This window comes from Bidens hawaiensis, unplaced genomic scaffold (genome assembly GCF_021521415.1).
Source record: "Bidens hawaiensis isolate Kalapana, Puna unplaced genomic scaffold, B.hawaiensis_p1.1 tig00017381_1, whole genome shotgun sequence".
Classification (NCBI taxonomy): Eukaryota; Viridiplantae; Streptophyta; class Magnoliopsida; order Asterales; family Asteraceae; genus Bidens; species Bidens hawaiensis.
The window spans coordinates 361,366-389,297 of NW_027492633.1; the positions used below are offsets into that span (position 1 = coordinate 361,366).

General features: G+C 35.3%; 4 protein-coding genes and 1 pseudogene across 6 annotated transcripts; 3 read left to right on the forward strand and 2 right to left on the reverse strand.

Moving 5' to 3' along the window:
- Positions 1-1,218: 1,218 nt before the first annotated feature.
- LOC143553819 (dol-P-Man:Man(5)GlcNAc(2)-PP-Dol alpha-1,3-mannosyltransferase-like) lies at positions 1,219-5,624 on the forward strand. 2 transcript variants are annotated; one of them, XM_077043721.1, is made up of 13 exons: positions 1,219-1,393; positions 1,482-1,516; positions 1,582-1,719; positions 2,394-2,462; positions 2,570-2,727; positions 2,810-2,876; positions 2,959-3,012; positions 3,868-3,956; positions 4,053-4,169; positions 4,249-4,340; positions 4,424-4,502; positions 4,882-4,938; positions 5,036-5,623. In XM_077043721.1, exons 1-13 carry the CDS (start codon positions 1,237-1,239, stop codon positions 5,202-5,204), a joined length of 1,281 nt encoding a protein of 426 aa, XP_076899836.1. In that variant the 5' UTR covers positions 1,219-1,236; the 3' UTR covers positions 5,205-5,623. The 2 variants fall into 2 exon arrangements, with proteins under 2 accessions (XP_076899836.1, XP_076899835.1); XM_077043720.1 differs by having other exon boundaries at positions 4,882-5,624.
- Positions 5,625-6,543: 919 nt separating this feature from the next.
- Positions 6,544-9,498, reverse strand: LOC143553820 (uncharacterized). Its single transcript, XM_077043722.1, has 3 exons — positions 9,452-9,498; positions 8,461-8,995; positions 6,544-7,730 (listed from the first exon to the last, which is right to left on the reverse strand). The coding sequence occupies exons 2-3, from the start codon at positions 8,983-8,985 to the stop codon at positions 6,552-6,554; spliced, it is 1,704 nt and encodes a 567-aa protein (XP_076899837.1). The 5' UTR covers positions 8,986-8,995; positions 9,452-9,498; the 3' UTR covers positions 6,544-6,551.
- Positions 9,499-11,775: 2,277 nt separating this feature from the next.
- LOC143553822 (U1 small nuclear ribonucleoprotein C-like) lies at positions 11,776-13,840 on the forward strand. 2 transcript variants are annotated; one of them, XM_077043723.1, is made up of 6 exons: positions 11,776-11,841; positions 11,966-12,007; positions 12,135-12,177; positions 12,285-12,326; positions 12,417-12,591; positions 13,245-13,839. In XM_077043723.1, the coding sequence occupies exons 2-6, from the start codon at positions 12,000-12,002 to the stop codon at positions 13,559-13,561; spliced, it is 585 nt and encodes a 194-aa protein (XP_076899838.1). In that variant the 5' UTR covers positions 11,776-11,841; positions 11,966-11,999; the 3' UTR covers positions 13,562-13,839. The 2 variants fall into 2 exon arrangements, with proteins under 2 accessions (XP_076899838.1, XP_076899839.1); XM_077043724.1 differs by having other exon boundaries at positions 11,824-11,841; positions 11,974-12,007; positions 13,245-13,840.
- A 4,914-nt stretch (positions 13,841-18,754) lies between these two features.
- Positions 18,755-19,144, forward strand: LOC143553834 (classical arabinogalactan protein 26-like). The gene has a single exon (XM_077043734.1). It carries the CDS (start codon positions 18,755-18,757, stop codon positions 19,142-19,144), a length of 390 nt encoding a protein of 129 aa, XP_076899849.1.
- A 5,399-nt stretch (positions 19,145-24,543) lies between these two features.
- Positions 24,544-25,203, reverse strand: LOC143553823 (glutaredoxin-C13 pseudogene; annotated as a pseudogene).
- Positions 25,204-27,932: the final 2,729 nt, after the last annotated feature.

Here is a 27,932-nt window from a genome sequence, read left to right on the forward strand (position 1 = left end):
CCTAGGATAATACCATGATTAGTTGCATACCACTTACGTGTACTAGATGTCTCAATCTCAAATTGTATTATATATCTACACAACTATTTCCAATATAATAGTATTTTTAAAGGAGTTGATAATAAAATATTTAACATGAATAGCTAGAAATTATGACATGAAGAATGAGAGTTTGGTTTGAGGTTGTAAGTTTGATCCTGACTTAGGAGGGTTTTATCAAAAGTTACGTGAGTTTTCCTTAGAATTATGTGATGTGCTGGTGGTTCATGCACTGATACATTAATGTATGAGCTTTTTCTATGAGGGCTGAAAGTTAATTTTACGAATACTTTGAGTTAAATTTTGCATTAGTATTGTGGTTTGGCTCAAGCTGTTATTTTAATTTAACTTTTTTCACCTATATATAACACATTGTAATTTGCAATTTTTATTTTTTGAAATTTTAGTCCATATAATAACAAAAAGAATAATAATAATAAATACATAGCTCATATTAAATAAAAATAAATAAAGAATTAATAGGCACCATCTATCTATACTCTATAGTTTAAACTAACATGCTTATAAAATGTTGTTTTTTTTTCTAATTTAATGGATCATACATTTTTTTTAATTTTCTTTATTTATTATGAGTTATGTTTAATCTTTCTGTTTATTACATTTATAAACACTTGTACATTGTATTAAAGTTTTGATAAAACGAATTAGCTAAAATATCCTTCGCATGAACATAAATAATGAATAACGTTTGCTATAACCAAAGTCTCATAAAAAATTGGATTAACGTGGCAATTTAGGCCAAACCTTCTACGTATAGGAAGCTAGCTAAAAGAAGGTCACAGTCAATGCCAAGACAGAACCGTACATCCATCGTAGATGTCTATTTAATATACATATAAAAGAAAGAATGTTTATTTATACATTTTTAAACTAATAATAATACACAATTATGATCTAACAACCTCACATATTTTAAAAAAGTTACATGTATAATTCGTTTGGTTAGGTTAATTCGGTTACACCAAAACTTCAAAATCGCTCATGACTTGACCAAACACGTTTGATAACTTGATTCGATTAAGTAAGTTAACTCGGTTATGACTCCGTTAACCGGTTATTAGCTAATCATTACAAACATATGTTTAAGATGAAAAAACTGAAGGACTGTTTTTGTAATTCCCACACCAACTTTTACCAATCTTCCGGTCAGCAAAACCTTCCACCCACCGCCGTCCGATGGCGATCGCCGCCGCCGCACGCAGCCGTAAACCACCAAACAGAAGATCGGAAACCATCATCCAAAAGATTTACAAAAACCCAAAAACCCATTTCGCTTTTGCTCTGCTTATCTCCGATGCCGTACTTACCGCACTCATTATCGCCTATGTTCCATGTAAGCAATTTATTTCATCACAAACTCATTCAATTTCAGCAATTAAATATTTCTGTAATTAAATACTTTAATTTTGTATTGATTATAGATACAAAGATTGATTGGGATGCTTACATGTCACAGGTAAGATCAATTTACCAATTTTCTTTTAAAGGTAATTAATTTATTCACTACTAAAAATTGAACAGGTTGATGGGTTTATTGAAGGAGAAAGAGATTACAGCAACCTTAAAGGTGATACAGGACCTTTGGTTTATCCAGCAGGCTTTCTGTATATATACTCTGCGATACAATATGTTACAGGAGGCAATGTCTATCCTGCCCAGGTCAATTTTCTAACATTTTATGGTTGATTGCTTACCCGAAAACAATGATGAACTTGTCCTCAAAACAATATGATATAAATTTCTACTTAGCCATTTTGGATCATTATAGAGTACCATGATCATGTCAACTGTCAAGTATTTGGGTCGGCTCGTTAGACTTGTTTAGCTGACTTGTATGGATTAAAGCCCAAATTTTGATATATTTAAATTATTACTCAAAAGTAGAACCAAAATTGTAATAAATATAATAAATTATGTGTATGTTAAAAGTTTATACATTTCTTTTTATATACATCAATATGTGTAAAGTTATTTTTTGTTAAATTTGTCAAATTGGCTCGAGTTTTTTACGAGTTGAGCCCGAGCTCAACATGTTAGCACGTTAAGATAGACGATCCTTGCTGGGAGCCTGAGCCCAACTTGGCTTAGCTTGTTTGCACCTCTAGGTGTAGCATGTTGAATTAAATTAATGTAAATCGGTTTTGGGATGACTGTCTGTTTACTGGTATTTTAGAACTGCAAGTGTGTTTGATTTTTGTGATTAGGAAAACCTGCGAATACCATCTTTACTATGAGTTTTATGAAGCTATAGATCTTTAAAACATTTTCTTATGAACTCTTGCAGTTCTATTTGACAGTTTGACACTGGCTGATTGTATTTCTTGTTATTTCAGATCCTCTTTGGCTTTCTATACATTGTGAATCTTGGAATAGTGCTATTCATTTATGTGAAGACTGATGTGGTATGAACATTTTCTGTTATTGACAAATTGTGCGTAGGATAAGAATAAAAACAATTCGATGCGCATTTAATAGTTACTCTAGGATTTTAATTTTAATATGTTTGCAGCTACCTTGGTGGGCCCTTACCTTGCTTTCTTTATCCAAAAGATTGCATTCAATCTTTGTTCTTCGCCTCTTCAACGACTGTTTTGCTATGACTCTTCTTCACGCCTCTTTGGTTCCGCTTCTTTATCAAAAATGGCATCTAAGCTTAATTATTTTCAGGTTTTTGTATTTTATTATCCATTCAAAAATATTTTTAAATGCTACTTTTTAGAATTAATATGCATTCAACTCGGTTTTGCAGTGCAGCCGTTTCGGTCAAGATGAATGTGTTACTTTATTCTCCGCCATTGCTCCTTCTTATGGTTAAGGTACACGAAACGATTATGTATACATTTTATTTATTTACTCAAGCTATCGTTTATTTGTTTTAGTTTATTATTTTTAATGCAGGCCATGGATTTTATCGGGGTGATATCGGCTTTAACTGGTGCAGCATTAGTTCAGGTGCTTATTTTTTACTGATTTTTTCATGTCAAATGTTTTTTTTTGTTTTTCATTTGAATACTTTATTTCATGTAACGGGTCAACATGTGTCCAAGTATTCTTTTTTATAAATAGTTAGTGTGTGTGTGTCAAATATGATTACAAAAACTATATTTTCACAACATTGATCTAGCATTTTGCATAGATTATTTTGGTAGAGTGTATGCAACTATGCCTTTTAAATTACATTTGGTCAAATTTGATCCATTTGACTTATCTCCCTTATAATAGTCTTTTAGTTTGACTCATTTGACCTCTTTGAGATAAATTTTAACCCAAATCAAACTATGAGTGTGCATGGGTCGGTTTTCGGATTTCTAGAAATCATTCGGTTTCGATTTTGCATCCGGGTTTGAAGTTTTTGGGCCCGAAAAAGCTCTAAAATTATGCATTTGGGACTGAAATTATGCATTTGGGACTGAAACTTTAGGTTTTTAAAGTTTTTGTGATTATTGATTAATTGATTATTACACATTCGGGTCTAGAATATTTGGGTTACACCATTTATTATTTCCTATAAATGACTTAATATTCTAAAATAAAAATGATTATCCATAAATGCAATAAAAAAAGTCGGTTTTTTCGGATTCGGTTCAGTTTTTTCGGTTTTTGGTACATGCAAAACTGAACCAGAAATTAGGTTTTGAAAATACATAAAACCAGATCGTCAGTTTAGGTTCAGTTCGGTTATGTCTGTTTTTGGTTACGAGCCAGTTATTTCGGTTTCATGCGCACCTCTAAATCAAACCTATTATTAAATAATGCACCAAAATCGCCAACTCTAATTTTACGTGATAATATTCTGGAATTATGCAGATTCTGGTGGGTTTACCATTTTTGCTGTCATATCCAATTGAATATATATCTAAAGCCTTCAATCTTGGGCGAGTATTCATCCACTTCTGGTATCCTTCTAACCCCATAAATTTGCAATATTATGAAACACAAACCGGATTTTCTTAATTTATTTACTAAATTATATTATTGTTCCGTTTTATCAGGTCTGTTAACTTCAAATTTGTCCCGGAGCCTGTTTTTGTGTCTAAGACGTTTGCTATTATCTTACTAGTTCTTCATCTAGGGCTTCTTATGATTTTTGCGCATTATAGATGGTGCAAGTAAGTATTAGATTTTATGCAGTTAATGAGTACTAAAATATCATATGAATGCGCGTTTTAAATTTATAAACTTTTGTAGGCATGAGGGAGGATTAGTGTCTTTCTTGCGTTCTAGATTTGTTCAAATGCAGCTCAAAACCAGCACCGGAGTAAAGATTATTAAAAAAGAGCGTAAGTATACTGTATTTTGATTTTGTGTCATGTTTTATTGGTTGTGGAAATTTGCTAATAATACTTGTTGGTTGATTATATAGATATTGTTACAATCATGTTTACTGGCAATTTTATTGGCATCGTGTGTGCTCGGTCTTTGCATTACCAATTTTACTCTTGGTAAGCGTGTTCTTTTCTTTTTTTTTTTCTGCTTCAATGTAGTACATTTAATTTTGTTTGTTCAAATTATACGGTTTCTTATTATATGATTTATTAAATGAGGGGATTTTGAGTTATGTTATATCTCTAACGGGTTGGTGGGTTAAGCTAAAAGATCTAAAAAAAAATTGAAATGAGTCACATGGGTCGAGATGGTCAAATAGGTTGAAAGTCGACCGATGCGTGCTCAAACGCATTAATACCTCTTAAATTGGTTTATTAAAAATTTTTTAAGTTATCTATGTAATAATATAGTTTCCATAATCATAGTTAGTTATTTACCACATTATATGTTTGTAAAATTTATAAAAATGGATAAAAATGAATTTGTTTTATGCAGGTATTTCTATAGCTTACCGTATCTTTTATGGAGAACACCTTTCCCGACGGCTGTCAGGTATGTTATTGTCAGCCAACCATCAACGTTCCACCACTTACCCATAAATTCTCATTTAGGACTCAAACGGGACTTGTTTTATATTATGGTTTTGCAGGCTGTTGTTTGCAGGGGTGGAGTTCTGTTGGAATGTTTTTCCATCTACTGTCTACTCATCCATTTTGCTTCTTGGTGTACATGTAATCATCTTGTGGGGCCTGTGGAGGGCCCCTCCTGAATATCCGTACGAAAATGACCCGTCGCAAGTGGAAGTGAAAGCCAAATGACCATTAAATCTTGTTTTTGTTTGCTATTATGTTGTCTGGATTATTAAATTTTGACTTGTAACTGATGAAACTTGATCGCATAACTAAAAAACATGTGATACAACAGAATATACAACAGTTAGCATATGCCCTCCATTATGTCCTAAAGTTTCCTATTAATCCCACACAATATATACTGAATACATTAATCTAAGACAAATTAACAAGGTTTAATTGCGATAACATGGTGACCAAAATCGTTATTTTGTTTCTTGATACGAGTTAAAATGGAAGGTTTGTCTCTTGTAGATTTGTTCATTTTTAACCATACAACATTGTGCAATGATATACCATTCATCTTAACTTCATTTTGGACGGAAATTTGGTTCGTTGCGAAACTCCCACATAATAGATGACAAACAAAGAATAATTACTTCTGCAGTTATTTGCGTCCAAAGTTGGTGAAAATCATATTTTACTGAATTTTCCAACAATATATTATACACGGCTATGTGAATCATCATATAGCCATCTTATAAGATATATTAAAACGCAAGATGGAAGAGATTACACATGGCTATATGCTTATATTTTGCATAGTAGTGCAACTTTCCATACGTAAAATATCTTCCGTTGTCTACACATACGTTGCATAGTTGTATCTTAGGGGAAAATTCATCAAACGTAAAATTGCGTTATGAATTGATATTACTTGCCTTTAAGCACAAGTGGTAGTAATGTGGCTTTCAACACATGCAAAAAACAATCTTAAAGAAATTTAGTAAACAAAATGGCATCCAAGAGTCTGCAACAAATATACTGAGACATAGTGAAACTGGAATACTTCGATGGTGGCATCTTCAAACTTCGACAAAAGAAATGCAATTTCCATTGGCAACACTTGGCGTGTGTTACGTCATCACCAACTTGTATACCAGGAAAATGTAAATGAAACAACTGCACAAGATCATGATCATCTCAAATTCGAGAACAACGATTTCATATGTTGAGATCACATCTTAAATGTTTTGTTTGATCCATTTTACAATGTTTGTCAAAAGATTGAACTGAAAGAGATCTTTGAAAACCATTTAGATATAATATGTTAAACTTTAAAAGATGACTAAACAGCAGTTAACTTTTAAGCTAGCATTTTCATTCATTCAAAACCATTAAACTGAAACTCTGCATTGCACTTTAATATAATCCACAACATATTGGATTAATACGAAACATTATCCAGAACAAACTCGCATGTTCATTAGTTCATATAAAACTCAACCACAGTCTACAACTATGAAAGTATCATTTGACAGCAAGTTGTAAAAAAAAAAAAGATTTAATCAAAACTTCACAACCTCATCTCATTTATGAGTCACTGACCATATGTGAAGACCCACTAAACACTCCATCTCCTAAGTCGTTTATGCAAGGCGCACCACAACTCGAGACAAGAGCGGTTTTACCGCGAACGCGCCTGCGGGTCCCATCTTCCAACCCGCCCCTCCGTTTTTTTGGGGTCAGAAATCCATTGGCAAGAGCTTCCAATGCTTTGGTGGTCAACACACGGCTTCTTCTACTCTGCCTTTGACCATTGGTTCCAGCACTCAACAACTCAGTCTGGTTATTCTCGGTTGTTTCGGTTAAATCAGATTGCTTATCACCATCCGTATCTGGACCCACTCGAGGGTTGCTCGAGTCCATCACTGTCCTTGTACGCTTCTTCTCATCGTCATCACTCGTGCTGTTAATCCTTATATTATTAATCTGTTGATGTTTTGGTTTGTGCTTGAAAACCAACTTCAGTTTCCTTACTGGTTCAGGATTGTTCATTTCACAAACTGGTGAATCTTTATCTTCCAATGTGTCATGATTCGCATCTTCATTTTGAGATTCTTCTGTTGTGTCATGTTCGGTTTCTTCAGAAACACTAGTCGATGCTTGCATATCAGCAGGTTCAGAAATAACTGTAACGGGCCTCACCAAACTGGTATCCACGATTGTGTACTTCATCAAATCTTGTTCATCATCTGGTCGTTGTTTCACACGCGGATCCACCAACTGGACCGGGAGAGGTTCGTCTTCAAGAAGGTGCGGTTCAGAAGCCACTTTATTCAGCACGTCCGTCATCGAGTCAAAATATTGACTTCCTTTCTCCAAACTCCTTCTAGAAAACTTTGTTACACCAGGTGCAAGAAACACTAAAGGATTTTTTGAGTTATGAAAAATGTAGCTTTTAGGCTGCTCAGAGTGCCATCCTCGTTCTAAAAGACGAGGCCACACGACTTCCCAAAAGAGGTTGTGTAATCGGGCTTTGCTTAGCCCGATTATGTCCTTCAAACTATCAACAATTTGTTCGGTTTTAAGAGACGCTTGTGTGAATTGAAACTTTTTGTTTCTTAATGTCCTTCTGGTCTTGCTAATAAGGTCTTGTTTTCCTTTGCCCATGGCTATGGACTCTATTAAAAGATTCATGCCCACAGTATCACGTAAAGCGAATACATATTTCTCAAATGAAAGTTTTCCCTCATCAAACGCTCTAACAACCTGAAAAAGATTGAAGCTCGGTTTTAAACAATCAGTTTATTTAAACCGCCAGGGGTGACGCAGTGGCAAGCGTTTGGTTCCTCTAGTAGAGGCCTGATTAGTGGGGTAGGGGTGAGCCCGGGAGTTTTCGAGTGATAGATTCTCATGGTTGTAAGGTTTAAAAAACAAATTTAAGACACGTGGATCGTGCTTAGGGTGTTAAACGAGTCGTGTTCTTGACTTGGCGGGTTGACACGAATACAACACGAACATGAAAATCGTGTCACACATATGAGCCCAAACATGAGTACACGACATGGATACTCGCAGATTGATATGAACACGACCCGTTTAACCTGATTTTTTTTACGGTTTATTTTTTTCGCATATTAATACTATAAAATTACAACTTAACAACAAAAAAATATATATACAAATGCATATAAAACAATTACTTTTAAGCTATAAAATCTTATGCCAATTTCTCTTTTGTTTTTTAACTTCTGGCATAAAATACCCAACCAATTTAATTATGACACAAAACACATTTTAAATAAACAAAAAAAAAGGTTCAAAGAGTCGACCCGCAAACCAGCCAGGTTGACACAAACATGACCCGTTACCTAAACAGGTTCACGGTTCAACCCACCCGTTTACATTAAACCCAAACCCGCGAATCTGTCAAGTAATAACAAAACAAACTAGCTTCTGCAATCTGTTATGCAGAGTGTGTATTAAAATTTATAAGTACCTGCGTCAAACTATTTTTGCATTCATCAGTGACTTTAGGAAGCAACCGAGATAAAAGTTCATGTCGTCTCCACCCACAGAAAATCCGTTTTCCAGGTATGGGCTTACGCCCTCGTTTCTTTTTATACACTGACCATTTTTGGTGCTCGCTGCTTCTATAAAATTTCCCATAATAATACGACATCACATTCGGCATTCCTTTGTTCCCCACAAACTTGTTTACAACGCGAAAATTCTTGCCAAATACATATAAACCAAAAACAAAACCATCGTGTTCAATCGCGCTCCAAGGTTTTTCATTTAACGAACAAGGAACCGGTGCCATGTTTACAGGATTTGACAGACCAAACCGAAAGCGGTCAACGTCGTTTTTTGTTTTTGTTATTAAAGATGGGATTTGTGCCTGATATTCATCCCCAATCCGGGTCGTCTTTTGTGGCTCACCAAAAATGTTCCCATCCGCTGCATACGGTTCAGAATGGAGCCACTCGACACGTTTATCATCGTCTTCCTTATGTTTATCCATCTGTCCACAACTAAACATAAAAAGAAAGGATGTTTAGTTAAAACAATAAATTAACAGAAACAACATAGTTTCTTGATCATATAAACATCCGATTTCCGAATACTTTCAAAAGGGTATCTTTATTCTTAACAATCCCAAATTGAACAGAAACTAAAATCAATGAATGCTACATCATAAACTATTAGATCAAACCTATATATGTATGTATATATATATCCAATTTATGAACACAACCCAGTGGTGAAGATCACATCTAGAACACAACCCAAAAGCTAGTGATTAGAGCCAAACAGAATCGAACCAAAAGGCTTGTTAAACTTGAATGTAACGAATCCCACGTGCAGACACAAAGTAAAACAAAATTCAAACAATTTGATAACTGTTTAAAGATTAATAATAATAAGAATAATAATTCATTTGGTAATCAAACACATATAGAAATGAAAAATGCAAGGATATGATATACCTTTGGAGACTGAGCGAAGACGAAGAAAGAAAAATAAAATGTTGGGTGCTTATTATTATTGCTTTGCTTGCTTATAATACGCGAACTTATATTCGGATACTCGATGTTACGATTTGGTCAGTGTTAAATGTTAATATTATTATTAGTATTATGTATGTGGCACTCATAGAATCAACCACACGTCTCACCGAGACTTTATATAATCGGATTAGGATTAAGATGTTATTTCTTGACTGTTTTCGCTTTCTTTCCGTAATGCTAAGACGTGGTTTAATGTGCAAGAGTTTGTTATCGTCGTGTTATAATTTGTGATTGGTGGTTAGTGAGGTGGGCCCACTAACAATTTGTGTTTTTAATGATGTTATGCATGTGGCTCTTGGCCTCCACATCGCGTAGGTTGTGTGAGGCGGTGCAGTGTTCATAACGCTAGCCTAATGCACAATATATTTTAAATAAAGAGTATTTAGATAGTGTTTGGTATACATGAATGATATACGGAATGAAATAGATCATCGGGAGATAATAGAAAAAATGAGTGTTTAGTTCGTCAATAGTATGGAATAAATCATTACACAGGAAACTTCATTTTTATTAAAATAATTCATTCCCATCCCTTTTTTTCATCCTACTTTCTTTCCACCACCGCCAATGCAGTCACCATCGCCACCACCCCACCACAACCACCATCATCACAATTGTCATCGTCATCATCACCACCATCATGATTGGGTATAGATGATTCATAAAACTAAACTATTGATATGAGGTCATTTAAACATAAATATAATATAAGTATATTATTATTAAATATGTTATATTTTTTATAATTCTTTAAAGGTAAGGCATTAAAGATAGTCAACCACACACATTAATATAACGAAAAGAAAAAGGATTAAGAAGGTAAAATGGTATTTTAGGGAAAAAAATCTCTATTTTTTATTATTTTGGTTTATCCTTTTTTTTCATTTATATTTATCATCATATGGTAACGGATGGATTTCTTCATTTTGATGATTATGTCTTAATTTTGTTTTAGGTGGCACTCATTTGAGTTTTCAAATTGTAAAATGAGGCGTTATTTTATATGCAAACTATTATTTTAAAATAACGATTCCTTTTTTCATTTGTGAACTTGCTGATTCATACTTTTCACATTTAACATTGCAAATACATGGTGGTGATATTGATAAATCGTGTCAGTTCAACTGTGCAATTGCGAAGACAAGGTCGTGCTTCTTTAAAATCGTAACAGCCTAATAGCGTTCTTGGTTTGTCCCGTGGTGCTCTTTGAAATCTTGTCAGTCCTACCATGACCTTGTACTCTCACGGTCGCGCCGATTTGTGTGGTTTGGGTTTGTTGTGGCACTACTAATGCTTCAATAATTGGCTTTGTAATCTTGGAGTGGCATTGGTGGGTCTAGCCAAACCTGATGGATTTCATCCGTTTTCATATAGGTTGCTCATTTTTGTAATAAATGTCATTTTGCTCCTACAATTTCAAGAAGAATTATATATAGTGTCTAATAAGATGGAAATACAATAAAAAGTAGTTTTAAGTATAGTGCACATTATGTCATAAAAATACGTATACTTTGGAGCATGTTAATTGACACCACCAAATTTGCACACTATAAGATTCGAAACGTTCATCATTTTGACGAGGGGAATACATTTTATAGTGGTTGAGATGGCTGGAAATGTGTTGGTGACTAAAATTTGAGTTTCTAATTCGTCTGGTTGGGAGATTTGTGATTTTGGAATTAGGAGAACATGCATTTTGGGAATTGAAATCTTTAAGATTAAAAACTTGCAAGAAAACAAGATTGTTAACCAGTCATGGGTTCATGTATCATTGGAATAGTGGAAATACAAAGTTTTTACACGGGTTAAGGTTTTCATCAAAGTGCTTTTTGTTTTACCAAATGTAAAAACGATTTGATTTGGATTCATGTTATCATAAGTATAGTGGTGAAACTTTGAAAACTTAGAGGAAGAAGTGTTTTAACGTGTGATAAAAAACGGACAAGGGTTGCATTTAATAGTTTCAATAGGAAGAAATTTGAAACTTCAAATTTGATTAATATACCAAAACCCTTGACCCACCCTTCCCGTTCTACTCATTCTTTCACAAGAACACCCCCAAAAGTCGCCTCAGTAGATACGAATACTATTGGACGGTCACACCAACCAATAATGCCCCAAAACCGAGACGTTATTGGATAACAACATGGGTGTGAAGTGTCAAATTCTGAAACCCAAAGGACTCTACCAACCATAATAAACAACTCACGCTATAAAATGTATCGGAAAGCCCTCTTTCGTCGTCTTCCTCACGCGCGAGCTAGGGTTTTACCGTATCATCTCTGATCTGCAATTCAGCTTCCATTATCGTAAGTTCATGTATTCCGATTCAATTAACTGTAATAGATGATATACTATGTCTCAGTTTGACTATTTGGCTGATGAATTAGTGAATGTTTGCTAATTAATAATTATGTGATGTTTTTTTTATAGAATCACAGATCATACACGCTGATTGGACGCAACAATGCCGCGGTGAGATTTTATTATTATTATTATTATTATTATTATTATTATTATTATTATTATTATTTATAATGTTTGAATTTGATATGTTATGGCCTTCATAAGTGTCCTGAACTAAAATCCCCAAATTTTGCAGGTATTATTGTGATTACTGTGATACTTACTTGACGCATGATTCGGTAATTCATCCGACATCCACTTTCTATCTATTTATTTAAATACTGCAATTTGTGTATCTAGATTTGTATGGTATTTATCATGACAAACTATTGTTTTATTTTTCCAGCCTTCTGTAAGGAAACAGCACAATGCAGGGTACAAACACAAGGTAATGTGACTGTCACATGTAATTTATTTAAACTGCAACATACACTAAACTTTAGAGGCTGAGAAATGTGATTGTTATTATTATTTACAGGCAAATGTTAGAATCTACTATCAGCAATACGAAGCGCAACAAAATCAATATTTAATTGACCAAAAAGTTAAAGAGCATCTTGCATTTCAGCAAATGAGGCCTCGTCTTCCCATTCCAATGATACCAATGATGCCTGGAATGAGGCCACTCGCCCCCTTGCCAAGACCGATTCCTGGTAATTTATCTAGTTATATATCTTATAATTTGTTTGTGTTTAAATATTTGGAAACTAGACATAAATATTATTATATTACATACTAGAATAAAATGCTCATAGAGCCGGTTAAAAGGGATGAGATTTAGTACCAACTCTAGACTTGTAAACTAACCGAGCGCTCAGTGAATTGTTCGATAGGAACATAAATGAACACAGTTGTCGACTCGTCGTTTAGTTGTTCATGTTCCATCGCTTGTTCGTTTAAAGTTAAATGAATGAACACGAACATGCTCCGTTCATGTTCCTTTAGTTCGTTTACAAGCCTAACTGGGTCATAACAGGTTGGATTGATCTAACAATATCTTTTGTCCATTGTTTTAACGTTTTATAAATAATTTTTTCAAATATGATTACAAAGACTGATATTAAAACAACGGTCCATGTTTTTTTTAATAAAGTTGAAGAATTTGTAAGCAATTGAGTATACTTTAGGTGACTTGAAATCGTTCAACCTGTTTGACTGTTTCCTTTTAGCTAATTATTTAAGTTTTACCCATTTGACTCGTTATTAATAAATATGATTCAAACTGACCCATATTCACTTTTTTCACATTAATATCATTATTCTTGTTAAACTGCTTACAATCGTGTTTTTTCGCTTGTTCCACAAGGATATCCCGGGATGCCTCCAATGCTCGGACCACCTGGTGCACCTACCATGCCTGGTCAGGTTGCTCAGGTCAACCCATCCATACCTGGTCAGGTCAACCCATTAGTACCTGGTCAGGTCAACAATGGTGTTCCGAGGCCCATAACCCTTAGTGCACCAATGATGGCTCCAGGGATCTCAGGAAACCCTACTTCAGGTGCACCACCTCCAATGTTTGCACCAACCATGTATCAACCCAACCCGACATCATCAGCGCCCGCACCCGGTGGTTTTGAAAGTCCAAATGCTAGTGCCCATTCTCAGGAAACTAACTATTAATCTATGAATGCACTGGTTATTGTTTCTTGCTTTAGAAATCAGAATTGGTCTTGTAAAAAATTGGTTTTGTATGAGATGTCTCTTTGAATTTACAGTTTCTGTTTCTCTGTATTCTGGTCAACACAGTTATTTGGTCAAATGGACGAGTCAAAATGGACTGGGTCAATTGGTCAAGTTGCAACACAAACACTTTTGTCACTCATAGTGTAATCCTACCATGCAGTGTGTAATTTGGTGATTTTATTTAGATAGAACATAATCTTTACTTGGTTCGTTTTGATAATCTGAGCAAACTAACACGATGTGTGTGTAATGTGATGGTTTTCTTTCTATGGAACGTAACTTGTTTTGATGATTATAGTCCTCCCTATGATAATGTGATCATTGTTACAGTCACGTACGCAACAATGTGTTGTAGCTAAACAAATTGGTTTGGTTCTAGGTTTTGGCACTGATAAAACAAACATAAGTGGTTATATTAGTTGGAGAGATAATGACCTCTATTTATATACAAAAACCGCAGTAAGCAAGGAAAAGATCCGTATTCTGTCCAAGACCGTTTAGGCGTTTACCACCCATGATAGAACCGATGATCAACACTTCTAAAAGTAGAATATAAACATTAATATTTGTTATTCTTATACTTGAAATAAAACAAAAATATAGCATCCAAAGTACTAAACTAATTACTAGTTGCAATTAGAGGTGCACAAAAAAACCGTACCCGGAACCGGACCCGAAAAAAATACCCAGAACTGGGTTTTTTTTATACCCGGGTATTCTATACCCGAAACCGGAACCAACCCTACCCGTAGGGTATGGATGGGGTATACATTTTGAGGTCAATACATGTACCCGGAACCGTACCCGATTTATACTCGTAAGCCCGGACCCGGTCATACCCTATACCCGATACCCGGTTATACCCAATACCAATTTTCTAATACCCGAAATAATACATGAGTTTTTATAGTATATTTTTATGCTTACTTCACAACTTTTATGTTTAAGTTTTTGTAAAATGCATATTACTAAGTAAATAAGTTGTAATTAAGTGGATTTATGGTTTTTGTAATATAATTTAATTCATTACAAAGCAAATTTAAATTTTAAACAAATTAAAAAATGTATAAAAAAATTACAAATTCAAACTGGGTATTAATACCCGGTCGTAGCCGGTTCCAATACCCGAACCCGATCATACCTTACGGGCTTACCCGGGTACATAGGGTTGAGTTTTTCTCCTCAATACCCTACCCGAACCCTACCCGATTTATCTCAATACCCGATCGTATCCGAAACCGGTTCATACCCGAACCCGGGTATTAAAAAAACCCGATTTGTGCACCTCTAGTTGCAATTCGAATGTAATGGGTCAAACGTTTCATATACAAATTGGTATATTAGACTTTTGGTACATGTTTTTAATTTTTGGCTTTGAATATATAATAGTTGTACTATACTGAATTTGGATATCACACACCACCACAATTGGCGGAGGCAAAATCAAAGTTGAAAGTAAGCAGAAAAGTTGATAAAGCTACATGTTAAACAATGTATGATTGAATGGCTTGAAACTTTGAATAATTAAATATATTGGGGTGAGTTATTGTACAATAATGACTTATCGTACATTACGTACGCGACACTGCTGGTCATCGATTTCAATTTCACGCGGTGGCAATTTGGTAAATAACCCGAATAGTAGTTCGCAATCAAATTCATCGATTTAAAATCGATTCCGATCCAAATTCATAACTCCTTAATCTATCTCATCCAATTTCTAAACTCTAATCACAACTTACAGTATGAAATCTCAAAAGTCAAAACCCAAATTGAAAAGAACGTCATTGAACATTAAAAATCTTCAAATTGATCAAAAATTGATGATTTAATCAATATAATTGATGTGTAGGAGGCTCTAGAATCATCAATCGATTATGAAATTGCATAATAATACACTTAATTGAGCTATGATTAGGATTCATGTTTAAACGTTATGCACAAAAACTTTAAATGTTCTGGACTTTTTGTACAGAACTTCTAAACTTTTTGTACAGAACTTCTAAATTTTTTGTCTAGAACTTCTAAAGTAAAAGGTTTAGACCAAAATGAAGAAAAAGTTTAAACGTTCTGACAAAAAATGAACAAAAAGTTTAAACGTTTAACTGATACGTTCTGATCAAAACTACAAATTTAAACGTTCTGACCAAAACGAACACCTTTAAACGTTCAAGTTTAGATGTTCTGTACCAAAACTTTAGAAGTTCTAACAAAAGGTTTAGAAGTTCTATACAAAAAACTTTAGAAGTTCTATACAAAAACTTTATACGTTCTGTTTAAACGTATTATACGTTCTGTTTAAACGTTCAGAACAAAAATCAATTAAACTTTAAAAGTTCAGTATAAAAAGTTTATACGTTCTGTTTATACGTTTTAGGTTAATGTTAATACGTTCAATGTTAAAACCCAGAACTCAAGCTCAAAATTGATAACTGAAACTTCAAATTGATAATTAATTGGATCAATTTCAAAGTTTAATTGATCAATTAGTTCATCAATTTCAATTTCAATTGATCAATTTGATAAATTAACCTGTGAACAACTCGTGACAGAGAAAGATGGTATTCACGACGGTAACGTCGATGGTCGCGACGGTGAATACAATCGTTGGACGATAACGAATTGATGAACGGTGATAGTGAAGGCGGACGGAATCGATGGGAGCAGTGGATCATAGTTGATGAAATTTACAATATTGCCATCGCGTGATTTTGAAATTAACAGTGTAGAAACTCGCGTACGTAATATATGATTAGGGATTATTGTATTGGATCTTTTATCTAAATATATTAATATACTTAAGAGTGATTATAATTTGGTTTATATGAAACATAATCAAATACATTTTATTCTTAACATGAAAAACAGTGAGAACCAATATGTTATTATTACATTTATTTTTATAGGTGTTTGCTGTTATTTTTTTGTCCGTATTTGCTAATTTTCGATTATGAGACGTTAAAAGTATTTGCTGATTTATATTTTGCTGTTATTATTAGATTTTTTCTTTTGCAGTCGTAAGTATTTTTTTGGTATTATTTTGTTCTTGATTTTGATTTTTTGTTGTAATTTTAGGTTTTTTTCTTTGTTATTATAAATAATTGTTTATGTAGATTGCTATTGTAGTTGGTATTGTTTTTTACGTTCTCATTTTTTTAAATTGGTATTGATTCCTACATTCTCATGCTAATCTTAAAATGTACATGAACATTCTCCTGGTTTATATAAGTAAACGTTATATTCTTTTACTATTATAAATTATTTAATTTACATATACGCCTTAAGTATGCAAGCATTACAGATAATGTTATGAGTTTAATGAGTTAAAAGTATACAAATTAATAAATTTTATACAAACTAATATTATTGGTTTTTTTAAAGTGAAAAAAATATATTTTTGTAAAAGCTTGTTACATTTGATGATTTGTTTATAATTATTTTTAACAAAATTCTTTTTGAGAATAAGAAGACAAAAGAGTCAATCGCATATGTACAATCTTGTCCCTTTCCTAAACCACTGGACACCCTGTTTTCACACAACCCCACCTCACCAAAATCTACTAATAAATAAATAAATCCGTTAAAATCATTTTTTTGCCATAAAGAAGCTATTAATACAAGCCCTTATATTTTGTTGGCTGGTTATGAATTTTACTATTTTAGTTTCATGTTATTGCTTTTTCTGGATTTATTTATGTAAGTGTATAAAAACTTATTTTCGTCTACCAGAAATTTGCTTTTAATCGAAATAACATACAATATGCATTTAGTGTCCTGGAAAAAAAAAAAAAGAGTTGTCAATTTGTCATTTCCCTACACGACATGAGGCTATGAAAACCATTCTTCTAATCCTTTCAAGATTTAACATGCATGTCGTTTTTGGGTTGCATTATGTACATCCTTTAAGAGAACACCCCTTTGTCATGATGGTTTGATGTATGTGATATTTACTAATGTTAATAATACGTGTAATCATTTCAAAGATAATAACTATAAAATTTTAAAGTTGAAATTTCACAAAGGTTGAAACAGTTTCAATTGCATGAAAAGTCTTCGCCAGTTGTTAAACTGGATGGGGTCCCTTGCCCTTTTTCTTCACGTATACAAATTATTTAACCGGGATTTCCTTTTAACAAACGATAAGCTATAAATGACAAGGGTTGGGTATAAATGATGATTTTTCTTTTCCTTTTTCTTTTTTTAAAAGGTTAGAATGTGGGTAATAAACACATACTACACATGAATTCATAAAACTATTAACTGTTTTTGATTGATTAAAAGTGTAATGATATTGATCAGAAGATTATCTGACCAATCGTAAAACCACGCGTAATGGTAACTAAACATATAGAAATATAGAAGGGTTGTGTGATATGTGATGGCCCAGTTAGTAATGAGGAGTTTTGCAAAACGTAGCGTTAAATGGCACAAAAACCCTTGCAATCATTACCTAATCAAACATTCCCTCTTACAACCTCTAGTTGTGAATTTATCTTCAAAAATACAACTCTTCATTTCTTACATGTATGTTATTCTATTTTCATTTTATACCAACCAAAACATTTTGAATTGACGAATATATTTCTATTTTGTTCTATATATACCAAAATATCCCAAAGTGATAGGCTTCTAAGTACATATCCAACAAGTTTGTTGTCGTATAAATGAAGCCCCACACATACCAGCTACTTATGTGCACACGAGGTTTTTATCTAATGATAACGTTGTTACTTGTTAAATTGAATATTTAAACAAATTAACATAACATCTCCCTTCTAAATTGCCATAAAAATTAGGATTGAGATTAAGCAAAGTTACTATGATTTAAGACAAGTAAAATATTATTATTATTGCTATTAATTATTATAATTGCTTTTTATTATTATTATTATTATTATTATTATTATTATTATTATTATTATTATTATTATGACTTTGAGAAAGAAAAAAGGTACACAAAACATGTTACTTTGTTGAACATGCCACCACTCTAATATTCCAATCCCATATGATTCATGAATCAATCATTCTAACATTCATTACATAACCACTCTCTCATCATCCTTCACTCTCCACACTCTTTCTTCCTCTCCAATCCCAAAACACATTCATTACAAACATCCTTAATATATGGCACTACCAACACTTATTTCACTTATGGCTTTATGCCTTTTATGTTTTCCTTCATCCCAATTATCACTTGCTGCAAAAACAATATCTTCATTACCATTACCATTACCATTACCACCACCATCTTCTTCTCCTACTCCTGCTTCATCTCCTGACATAACTCCTTTGTTCCCTACACCTAGTAAAGGTGATATTTCACCTAGTGAAGCATCACTGCCCATTATTCCTTCTAGTCCTAGTCCACCTAACCCTGATGACATGCCAACTTTTGGACCCAACACCATGACCAATATCTCACCATCTGGCTCACTTCCTGCTTCTGGTTCATGGACCTTTGGTGCTTCAATGATGCTTGCCTGTCTCTTCTATTATGGTGGTCATGTTAACTAGTGTCAAAGTGTGAGTGAATAGTGGTCTTTGAGGGCAATTTGGACATTTTGAAGATGATATGAGGCGCATTTATGATTTTTGATTTAAGGTATCTTTTTGTTTGGGTCTGAGTCAGCAACAAATTATGATTGTCTTTATATATATATATATTTAATTTTTTGTGTAATTATTTTTGTGTAATATTTTGTTAGATTCTTGTGGTTCATGTGATAAGATCTGTCTTTTGGAAATAAATTTGAAAAGTAAACAAAAAGCATGTCTTTTTAAAAGGATTGAGCTGAGCAAAGCATGATAGTTGTTGATCATTGTGGCATTATTGGTTTTGGCAAGTATTATTCTATTATTGTGAAGCACTAGCTATCATTTTATCTTATAGTTGTTTTCTACCTTTTTTTAGCACCAGAAGTTCAAAACCATGATCAAGTGATCATGGGTTTAGTGGGTATCCAACTATTCATCAATAATCAAACCCCTACAACTCAATGAGTACACGTCAAGGCGGTCATAAACTATTTAAAATTTGTTTTCCTTAAAAGTCTAAAATCAAGTCAAGTGTAAGTGAGTTCAAGCCTATATGAATAAGTCATTTAATAAACGAGCTTAACCAGACCCACAAGTCTAAAACAAGTTATTATTTACATCCGTAAAGTTTTTACATAATTAATAAATATAAAATTAAATAATAAGTTAAATCGAATTATACAAAGTTCAAACAACTAAATAATATATATTACGGTGTGTACGTAATCATAATTATACATATGTAAATAAAAACAGCTAATTGATTATCAAATAATAAACAATTCAAATCCGAGTTTAAAAAATAACTCACGAGCTTATATCAAGATCTCTTAAATAAAACAGCACAATATCAGGATTGGCTCAAAGCATTTATACTCTCATATTTGGGTTGTTAGTTTATATCTCTTTAACGATGTTGTAAAAGTAGGTCTACAAGGCCGAGTACTCGCTACAAGGTATGGTGCCGAGAGGAGTTTCTTTAACTCCGCCTAGTTACTAAAAATTGGTCAAAGGTGGTCAACATTAGCCTGAATCACATCTAGTCGGTTAACTTGGGTCTATTTTGACTTAAAAAATACAACATAATTTGTATTTTTATAATATTAAAGAACAAATATCATTATTTTTAATTAATGATTAACATTTTTTAGAATAATTTAGTGTTTAAAAATGTATTTCTCTTAATTTATATTGATATTCATTTATTTTGTTATAAATATTAGTAAACTTATGATATTTGAAATATATATATCACCCAATATCTAATTTTCTTTATATTTATCATGTCCGAGTACTCCGAGTACTCCCTCCAAGGGGGTCGGCCGCATAGGAACCGCCTAGCGACTTTTGCAACATTGCTCTTTGATCAATAAATCAAACTAAATTTGACGACTTAACCTCTTACGCTCTATATATATTTGAACAGCTTAACGAACACATAGCCGTATATATTGAACCCGAATACACACGGGCATCAAAATGATCATCGATCCCATAAAAGATCCCACTTCACATTTGATACAAATATTTTTTTAAACACACAAAATGAACCTGTACTTGACCTTTTAACATGTTCATTGTTGTGATTTTCCTAAATGGGGGGTAACTTGATAATATCATAACTAACTTGCAAAGAATATTATGACACAAAATATGCCTGGGCGACTCTATAAGGGAACAGCAGTAGCAGATTCACCATTATATAATAATCCCCAAAATACCCCTTTCAATTTGTTGAACTCAAGTGTGCTTTCACTGTTGTTGTTGTTGATGTTCTTGCAACAATCTTTATCAGTTCTTGTTTTAAGAAATACATTTTCTTGCTTGCGAAAATCGACAGAAAAACTAAGTTGTCTTATAAACTCTCTCTTCTCTTCATCAACTCTTCTTTCTTAAGCTCGGGTCATTTCTTGTAATGCATTTCTGCGTGTTTAGCGATTGAACCTGCATCTTCTTTAATGAGTTTGAGCATTGCTTCTGTCTTCTCATCAAGATCTATATCATCAAATGGTAATTAAAGATTAAAGTTACACGTTTTATGTGGATTTAGAGAGCAGCACTTGAAAGGCATAAAACAACAGGATAGAAGAAAAATATGGTTCCATCCATTAATGGTTTATATTATTTTTTAAGGGCAGCTATAGATACACACTAGTGATGCTATACAAGATATCAGATGACATTATCAAACGGGTGGTATGAAAGGGCGAAAAGCATCATATGGATCATTATCATATGACTTTGTCACTGGTAATGTCAACCACTAATTATGTGTGAGTGTACTACATACGGGCCATATAATTTGGTGACACCAAGTCATATGACCTGTATTATGAATTAAGGTCTGTATGATGTACCAGTTTAACATGTTTTATGACCTCGCATGACAATGGTGTCCATGTCATACGGTCAGTTGTAACAACTTAGTGATCAAGCATTCCCTTTTTAGTAGATCTTTATGTTCGGCGCTTTCCATAATAACCATAGATTGCCCATTAAATTGCTTGTATAGTTATATCTTCAACTCCTTAGAAGCTTTCTGCACACTAGGATATTCTAGGATTTCCTGAATTGTGGAGAAAAACTTGCACCTGGCCGTTTCACCCATGTGAGAGTAACCGACATAATCGAACTGGAATAACAAGACACGAAAAGATGAGACACGGGTTCTAGAGCCAAACCACATAAACCTCATGCTGTATCCTCCATGCCAATACCTTGAGTCGACAACACCATTGTCGTAGAAATACGACCGAAGAGTACACTCCAAAATAAACTGGTAGACGTCGAAAGAATAGAGACGGGTCGAAACGATAAAAGAAACTTCTAATAATTCACACATATGTTGAATAACTGCCTTGAACCTCGCCATAAACCACTGGTTTTTGCCAAGGATTGATGATCTATTTGACCAACTGAACCTCGCCATTAACCACTGGTTTTTTATAAAATCTCGCTGGAAACTACTAGTTTTAGTCGAATCTCATCAGAAACCGCAAATTTTGGTCAGATTCTCGTCAGAAACCAACAATTTTGGCCGGATTTGACGATTAACCGATTAGCCCAAAATTAATCAGTGAAATGGAAACTAACAGTTAATCGGGGATTAATCGGCGCCTAATTGGGATTTTTACGGTTAACAGAAAATGAACCTGAAAATAAAAATACAAAGTATGATAACTAAAATTGATTTCAATAGCTTCAAAATCTGTAAAACTTACAATCAAAGAGAGTTAACAAAATAATAATCAAATACCGTACAAAGTTGTAGGTTGAAAACATCAATATATAGATCTGAAAGTGTAAAACTGTTTAATGAAAAAACAAAATGGTATACGAATAACGAAAACATATAGCCTCAGATTAGCATGTTGCCACATTCTTCTTCGCATCAAGGACTCCACGGTAAGGTAATGATTACCGTAGATGCGCAATTATGTCCTTGACACTCATGGCACATAATTGTCCTCATTGGCCAACAAATCAAAACAATTTCAAAAATTAATATAAAAACTAGAGTGTTTCAGTTGAAATGAAAACGACCATCGGAAGCTACCTCAGCATCGTTCATCGAATGACAGAGAGGTGAAATTGAAATTGACGGCGTTGGGTTGCCCGTCAAATTGAATTAGGGTTTCATGTGAAACATGACGCCTTCTAATCATATATAGACGAGGCTTTTTTAAGATATACACATTGGACCAGTGTTAGTCCAACTAAAGATCCAGACCAATTTGTTCTTGGCCCAAATATCAAATACTATATAGTAGTAGTTGAGTGTAGACTTAGAGGTGTACAAAACCGGTTTTAAACCCAAACGGAACCAGTTTGGTCAACTTCTGATCAAAACCGGTTTGACTCAAATCGGTTCGGTTTATAAACCGGTTTTGAAGCATGATAGGATGACCTGATCACGTCGGTTCAGTCCGGCTTTCCTCAAACCAGTTCGGTTTTAAAACCGGTATGGTAGATTTTAAGAGGAACCGGTCCTGAACTGGTGGTATGGGTCAATTTGGGAACCTTCGGTTTGCCTAAACCGGTACTAAATCGGTGTTTTTGTACACCTCTAGTTGAGTGATGAAAAAAAAAAAAACTGGTTTCCCGACCTAACCTAACCCAACCCGAACCGGTTAAATGGTCGTGTTTGTTCATTTTTTCCAATTAAAGTAAATAAATGATGTTCATCATTCGTTTACAATCACCCTAAATTCTTGCACAGCTAATCCGGGTTCAATGGGCTAGTGCCCTGTTGGTAAGTGGAAAATAAGGTTATTGACGGACGTACTGTTGTGATATGGTCAAGAGGCTAAAGATTTTATGCTACTAAATATTCTGCAAAATATAGTAGAGGGTGTACCACCATTACAAAAAGAATATAAGTAAAAATACCGGCATGTACTACCATTATAGAATATAGATATCATTTTCATCATACACAGCCAAAAAGTATGCATATATGCATGTGATGTTTTCCAAGCATTTTAAACAATAAATCCAGAATAGTTACACAGAATGCACAAATATAACATCATTTTCATGCATTCTTGCCTGCTTTAATGTTTCATTTTTGCGCTTTTGACAAATTAAAAGGCTATTTAACACGCCGGGGCCAAGTGCAGTTGTTAAAAAATGTTACTTTATTTGATGGTTGTTTGTTGTCGTATGATTCCAATAGCTTATTACATATGTACATATTTACTGGTTTTTATATGCATGTATGCATATATATGTTACTTTATCAAAAGAGGAATATTCAGATCACAAAAGATCAAAGTAAGTCTAATGAAGAAGCTAGCATATATACCAGTAAAATATTGTTCTGGCACATTTTTTTTTCTTTTTTATTTCTTTTTGGTATAAGGGACGGCAGCCCGGTGTAATTTATTATTATGAAGAATATATACAAGACTGATCCTAAGTGTCAACTAATCCTCGGAAGGAAATTTATCATTGGGCATGACAAGTGGCTTATTTGCATTTTAGGAGAGCTCGGGCGGGGATATCATTTATATCTGTAGAGTGGTCAAGTTAAGATTCACTGGCCGGGGTTCTGATAAGGGGAATTGAAAATAAAAATATCGGAGTACCAAATAAATAAATAATAGGAGTAGTAAACTGGAATTTAAAGAGTATTCAGTACCTCTCTTTATTTAAAAGTAGAGCAAGAGCATATATCCTCTTTTAACTTTTTATGAAAATAATAGTTTAGAAATGTAAAAGATGGAATATATGAGCTACATCTTTGGCTGGTTTTGTATGATTCTTAACTCAAGATTACTCGTTTTGTATACATCAAATGTATCTCAAAGGATCGAAACTATACCATGATTTAGCCTCCTTTTGCTTTGGAAGATTCATATATATAATACACACACACATACAAGAAAGTTTTTAATAAATAATAGATCATAATCACATTCATCTGAAGCATATAGTCATGTGTTTCCAGCATGTGAACAGATTTAATAAGCTACATTCATAGTCTAGAAACTAATAATAATAATCATAGTAATTATCTAACAAGCAAATCTTGCTTACTATAGAATTAATAATCATAATAACAAGCTATTTAAATACTAGTAAGAATTAATAATCTAGTTGACTACTACTACTCATCATTCTTGAGCCAACCTTTATTTCCTTACATAAAATGTACCCATAAGTGCGATAGTGTTTCTAAGCCATGAGTGACTGATACGGTTTCAACAGTGGAATGAGGGAGCCGCTTAGGTGGAGCGACATGACCTCGTTGGTGGACCCCACAAGTTTGCCACCTATGAATACAGCTGGCACAGTAGGTGAGCTGCACCCGAGTTTAGGAAGAGCCTTCTCCATCTCCCGTCCTTCGGGATGTTGGTCAATCTCATAAACTATAGGGTTGACCCTAAGTTCATGGAACAGAATGGTGACAGCATAACACAAGCAACATGTACTCTTGGTGAATATCACAACTCCATTCTGTGATGTCAATGCTTGTATCTTCTCCATCTCAACGGATCAAAATCCGAACGAACTAGATCGCGATCCGATGATTTGGGAGATGAGATTTGCTTGAAGTTTGATGTTTTCATGCCACTTCTATATATATTAAAACGAAACAAGAAAGATCGAAGAAGAGATGCTTGAAAACAACTAATTTGAGCAATATGACAACATTATATTGACATCAAACTAAAAATAAAACGAAGTAAAACATACATGCGCGAGCTTCAAGCTCAGACGCGTTGACGAGTTTTAACTCTAAAACGTCAGAGCCTTAGCCCAATAATATGAGCCTTAGCTCAAATTACTCATAGCATCCATGCCACGTATTGCGCAGCTGGACCATAAAATACCTAAGCACAACTAAGGCAAAGCACATGCCAAAGCATAGTTGTTGAGGTTTCAGGTCGGGGCCGCGCATGGGATTATAATGGATATAGGCAGAGTAACACATACTGACACGTAAAGGCTAAAAAACTCGTTCATAATTCCCTATAATAAATGCACGATAACGTCGCGCAAAAGAGGAATAATGAAATGCCAAGGCACGTGTCAGCATATTCAAAATATCGCAAAATAACTTGAAATATGACAACTGTTAAGGAGTAAGTAAAAATAATTTCCTTACAACATTTTCAATGTGTAAGCATACTTTATATTCAACAAGCACACGCATGCGCCATCACGCATGCGCCACCGCGGTTCGATACACCGCCATCACGCATGCGCCACCGCGGTTCGATATACCGCCATCACGCATGCGCCACCATGGTTCGATATACCGCCATCACGCATGCGCCACCATGGTTCGATATACCGCCATCACGCATGCGCCACCATGGTTCGATGTACCGCCATCACGCATGCGCCACCGCGATTCAATACATCGCCACCACGCATGCGCCACCGCGGTTCAGTACATCGCCACCACGCATGCGGCACCGCGGTTCAGTACATCGCCATGAAGCAGCAGCGCGTCGCCGCGGATCACGATGCACCGTCACGGGTCAATACTCCGCCACCATACATGCGCACAGTCGCGGATTAACATTCCGTCAACATTCATTCGCGCCACGACAAGTGAACCTCGCCACCGTGTAAGGTCATTGCGACACCACGCGTACACGCCACCGCGGATAACCATCTGGCCGCCATGGTGCATCCCACCATGCATGAGTGCCACAACTATAAAGCAGCAGCGCGCCATCACACATGCGCGCTGGCGCCGAGCACCGCACCACCGCGATCCAACACCAACCAACCACGTGCATTGACAATTCGTTTTTAACCAAAGGGATGGAATTTTGCGCAACGCGCGTACAAGAAAAGAGAGAAAAAACAAGCCCTATTGAAAAAGCAAACTATTAAGTCTAATATCTATCTTACCTCGCTCGCGCGAGACAAGACACACATTAGACTGGGGGGGCTTGAAGGGGTATACACCCGCCTTAACATCGAGCGGGGTGGGTCAACCCACAAGATATAGACGAGGCTTAAAATCGGGATGTCATGAAGACACAGCCAAAACCTATGCGCGTAGCGCATATCACAAATGCTCACGCATCACATATGCTCGCGCATATCACATATGCTCACGCATCACATATGCTCGCGCATATCACATATGCTCACGCATCACATATGCTCGCGCATATCACATATGCTCACGCATCACATATGCTCACGCATCACGTGTGCTCACGCATCACGTGTGCTCACGCATCACGTATGCTCACGCATATCACATCTGCGCATGGCGCATATCACATGCTCACGCATATCACATCTGCGCGTGAGAATAAAGAGAAGACCTTGCGCAGGCCGCGCGCAAGCGACACAACAAATGAGAATAGTCTAATCCAAATCAGGATAAGGACAACCATGATTGTGCTCATCAGAAAACCTTCCAGAAGGTATCTTTTAAGGAATAAAGAATATGCTGATGCTGACAGCTGCCAATGAAGGGTGGACAACTCAGCAATGCCCATGTGCCACCACGTGATGGCACATGGGTCAGGTGAAATACCTTGGTCAGAGAATAATCAATGAAAAAGCACCAGGTGTCCTAAGTACACGTGACGCGAAGCAATAGGAGGAGGCCAAAAAGGCCCTAATTGGGTCTGTGCCCAATCATTGGAAACCCTAATACTATAAATAACACACCACCTCCACAGGTGGAGGCAGGCAGGAAAATATATCACCGTCATCATGCTTGCGGATCACCACTACGCAATCACGTCACAAAAGAACACTGCGCCACATGCGTGGGCGCCGTCGCTTAACAACACCGCGTCATTATGAAGACCACCATGCTTCTGTAATCCGTTCACGGCGTGTCAACCGCTTTCCCATGCGTGTAGGCGGACAAAAACAGGCACGGCGGAATAACACACGCCACCACGGATCACATACAAACTAGCATACCAACAGCGCCATTGTAGCGCAACAGCGCCACTATAGCAAGGTGGAATACAAGCCACGTTGCATGCGCGCTACCGCGGATCAACATTCTGCCACCGCAGTCGCAGATCAACCCTTCGCCATGCACGCGCGCTCAACTCCCGCCATGCATGCGCGCTCAATCCTTCGCCATGCATGCGCGCTCAACTCCCGCCATGCATGCGCGCTCAATCCTTCGCCATGCATGTGCGCTCAACCCTCCGCCATGCACGCGCGCTCAACTTTCAGCCGCTATGCATGCGCGCCCGCGGATCACCACTCCGCCGCCATGCATACGCGACCTTGGATCAACACTCCGCCGCCATGAATGCGCACTCACGGATCA

Excerpts from the sequence above, each read along its gene's own strand:
- LOC143553820 (XM_077043722.1), bottom strand. The coding sequence starts at position 8,985 with ATGGATAAACATAAGGAAGACGATGATAAACGTGTCGAGTGGCTCCAT. Across the intron at positions 7,731-8,460 it reads GCAAAAATAGTTTGACGCAG|GTTGTTAGAGCGTTTGATGA; the intron begins GTACTTATAAAT and ends AATCTTTTTCAG.
- LOC143553819 (XM_077043720.1), top strand. The coding sequence starts at position 1,237 with ATGGCGATCGCCGCCGCCGCACGCAGCCGTAAACCACCAAACAGAAGA. Across the intron at positions 1,517-1,581 it reads GGGATGCTTACATGTCACAG|GTTGATGGGTTTATTGAAGG; the intron begins GTAAGATCAATT and ends AAAATTGAACAG. Across the intron at positions 3,957-4,052 it reads CGAGTATTCATCCACTTCTG|GTCTGTTAACTTCAAATTTG; the intron begins GTATCCTTCTAA and ends CCGTTTTATCAG.
- LOC143553834 (XM_077043734.1), top strand. The coding sequence starts at position 18,755 with ATGGCACTACCAACACTTATTTCACTTATGGCTTTATGCCTTTTATGT.
- LOC143553822 (XM_077043723.1), top strand. Across the intron at positions 12,178-12,284 it reads CTTACTTGACGCATGATTCG|CCTTCTGTAAGGAAACAGCA; the intron begins GTAATTCATCCG and ends TTATTTTTCCAG. Across the intron at positions 12,327-12,416 it reads ATGCAGGGTACAAACACAAG|GCAAATGTTAGAATCTACTA; the intron begins GTAATGTGACTG and ends TATTATTTACAG.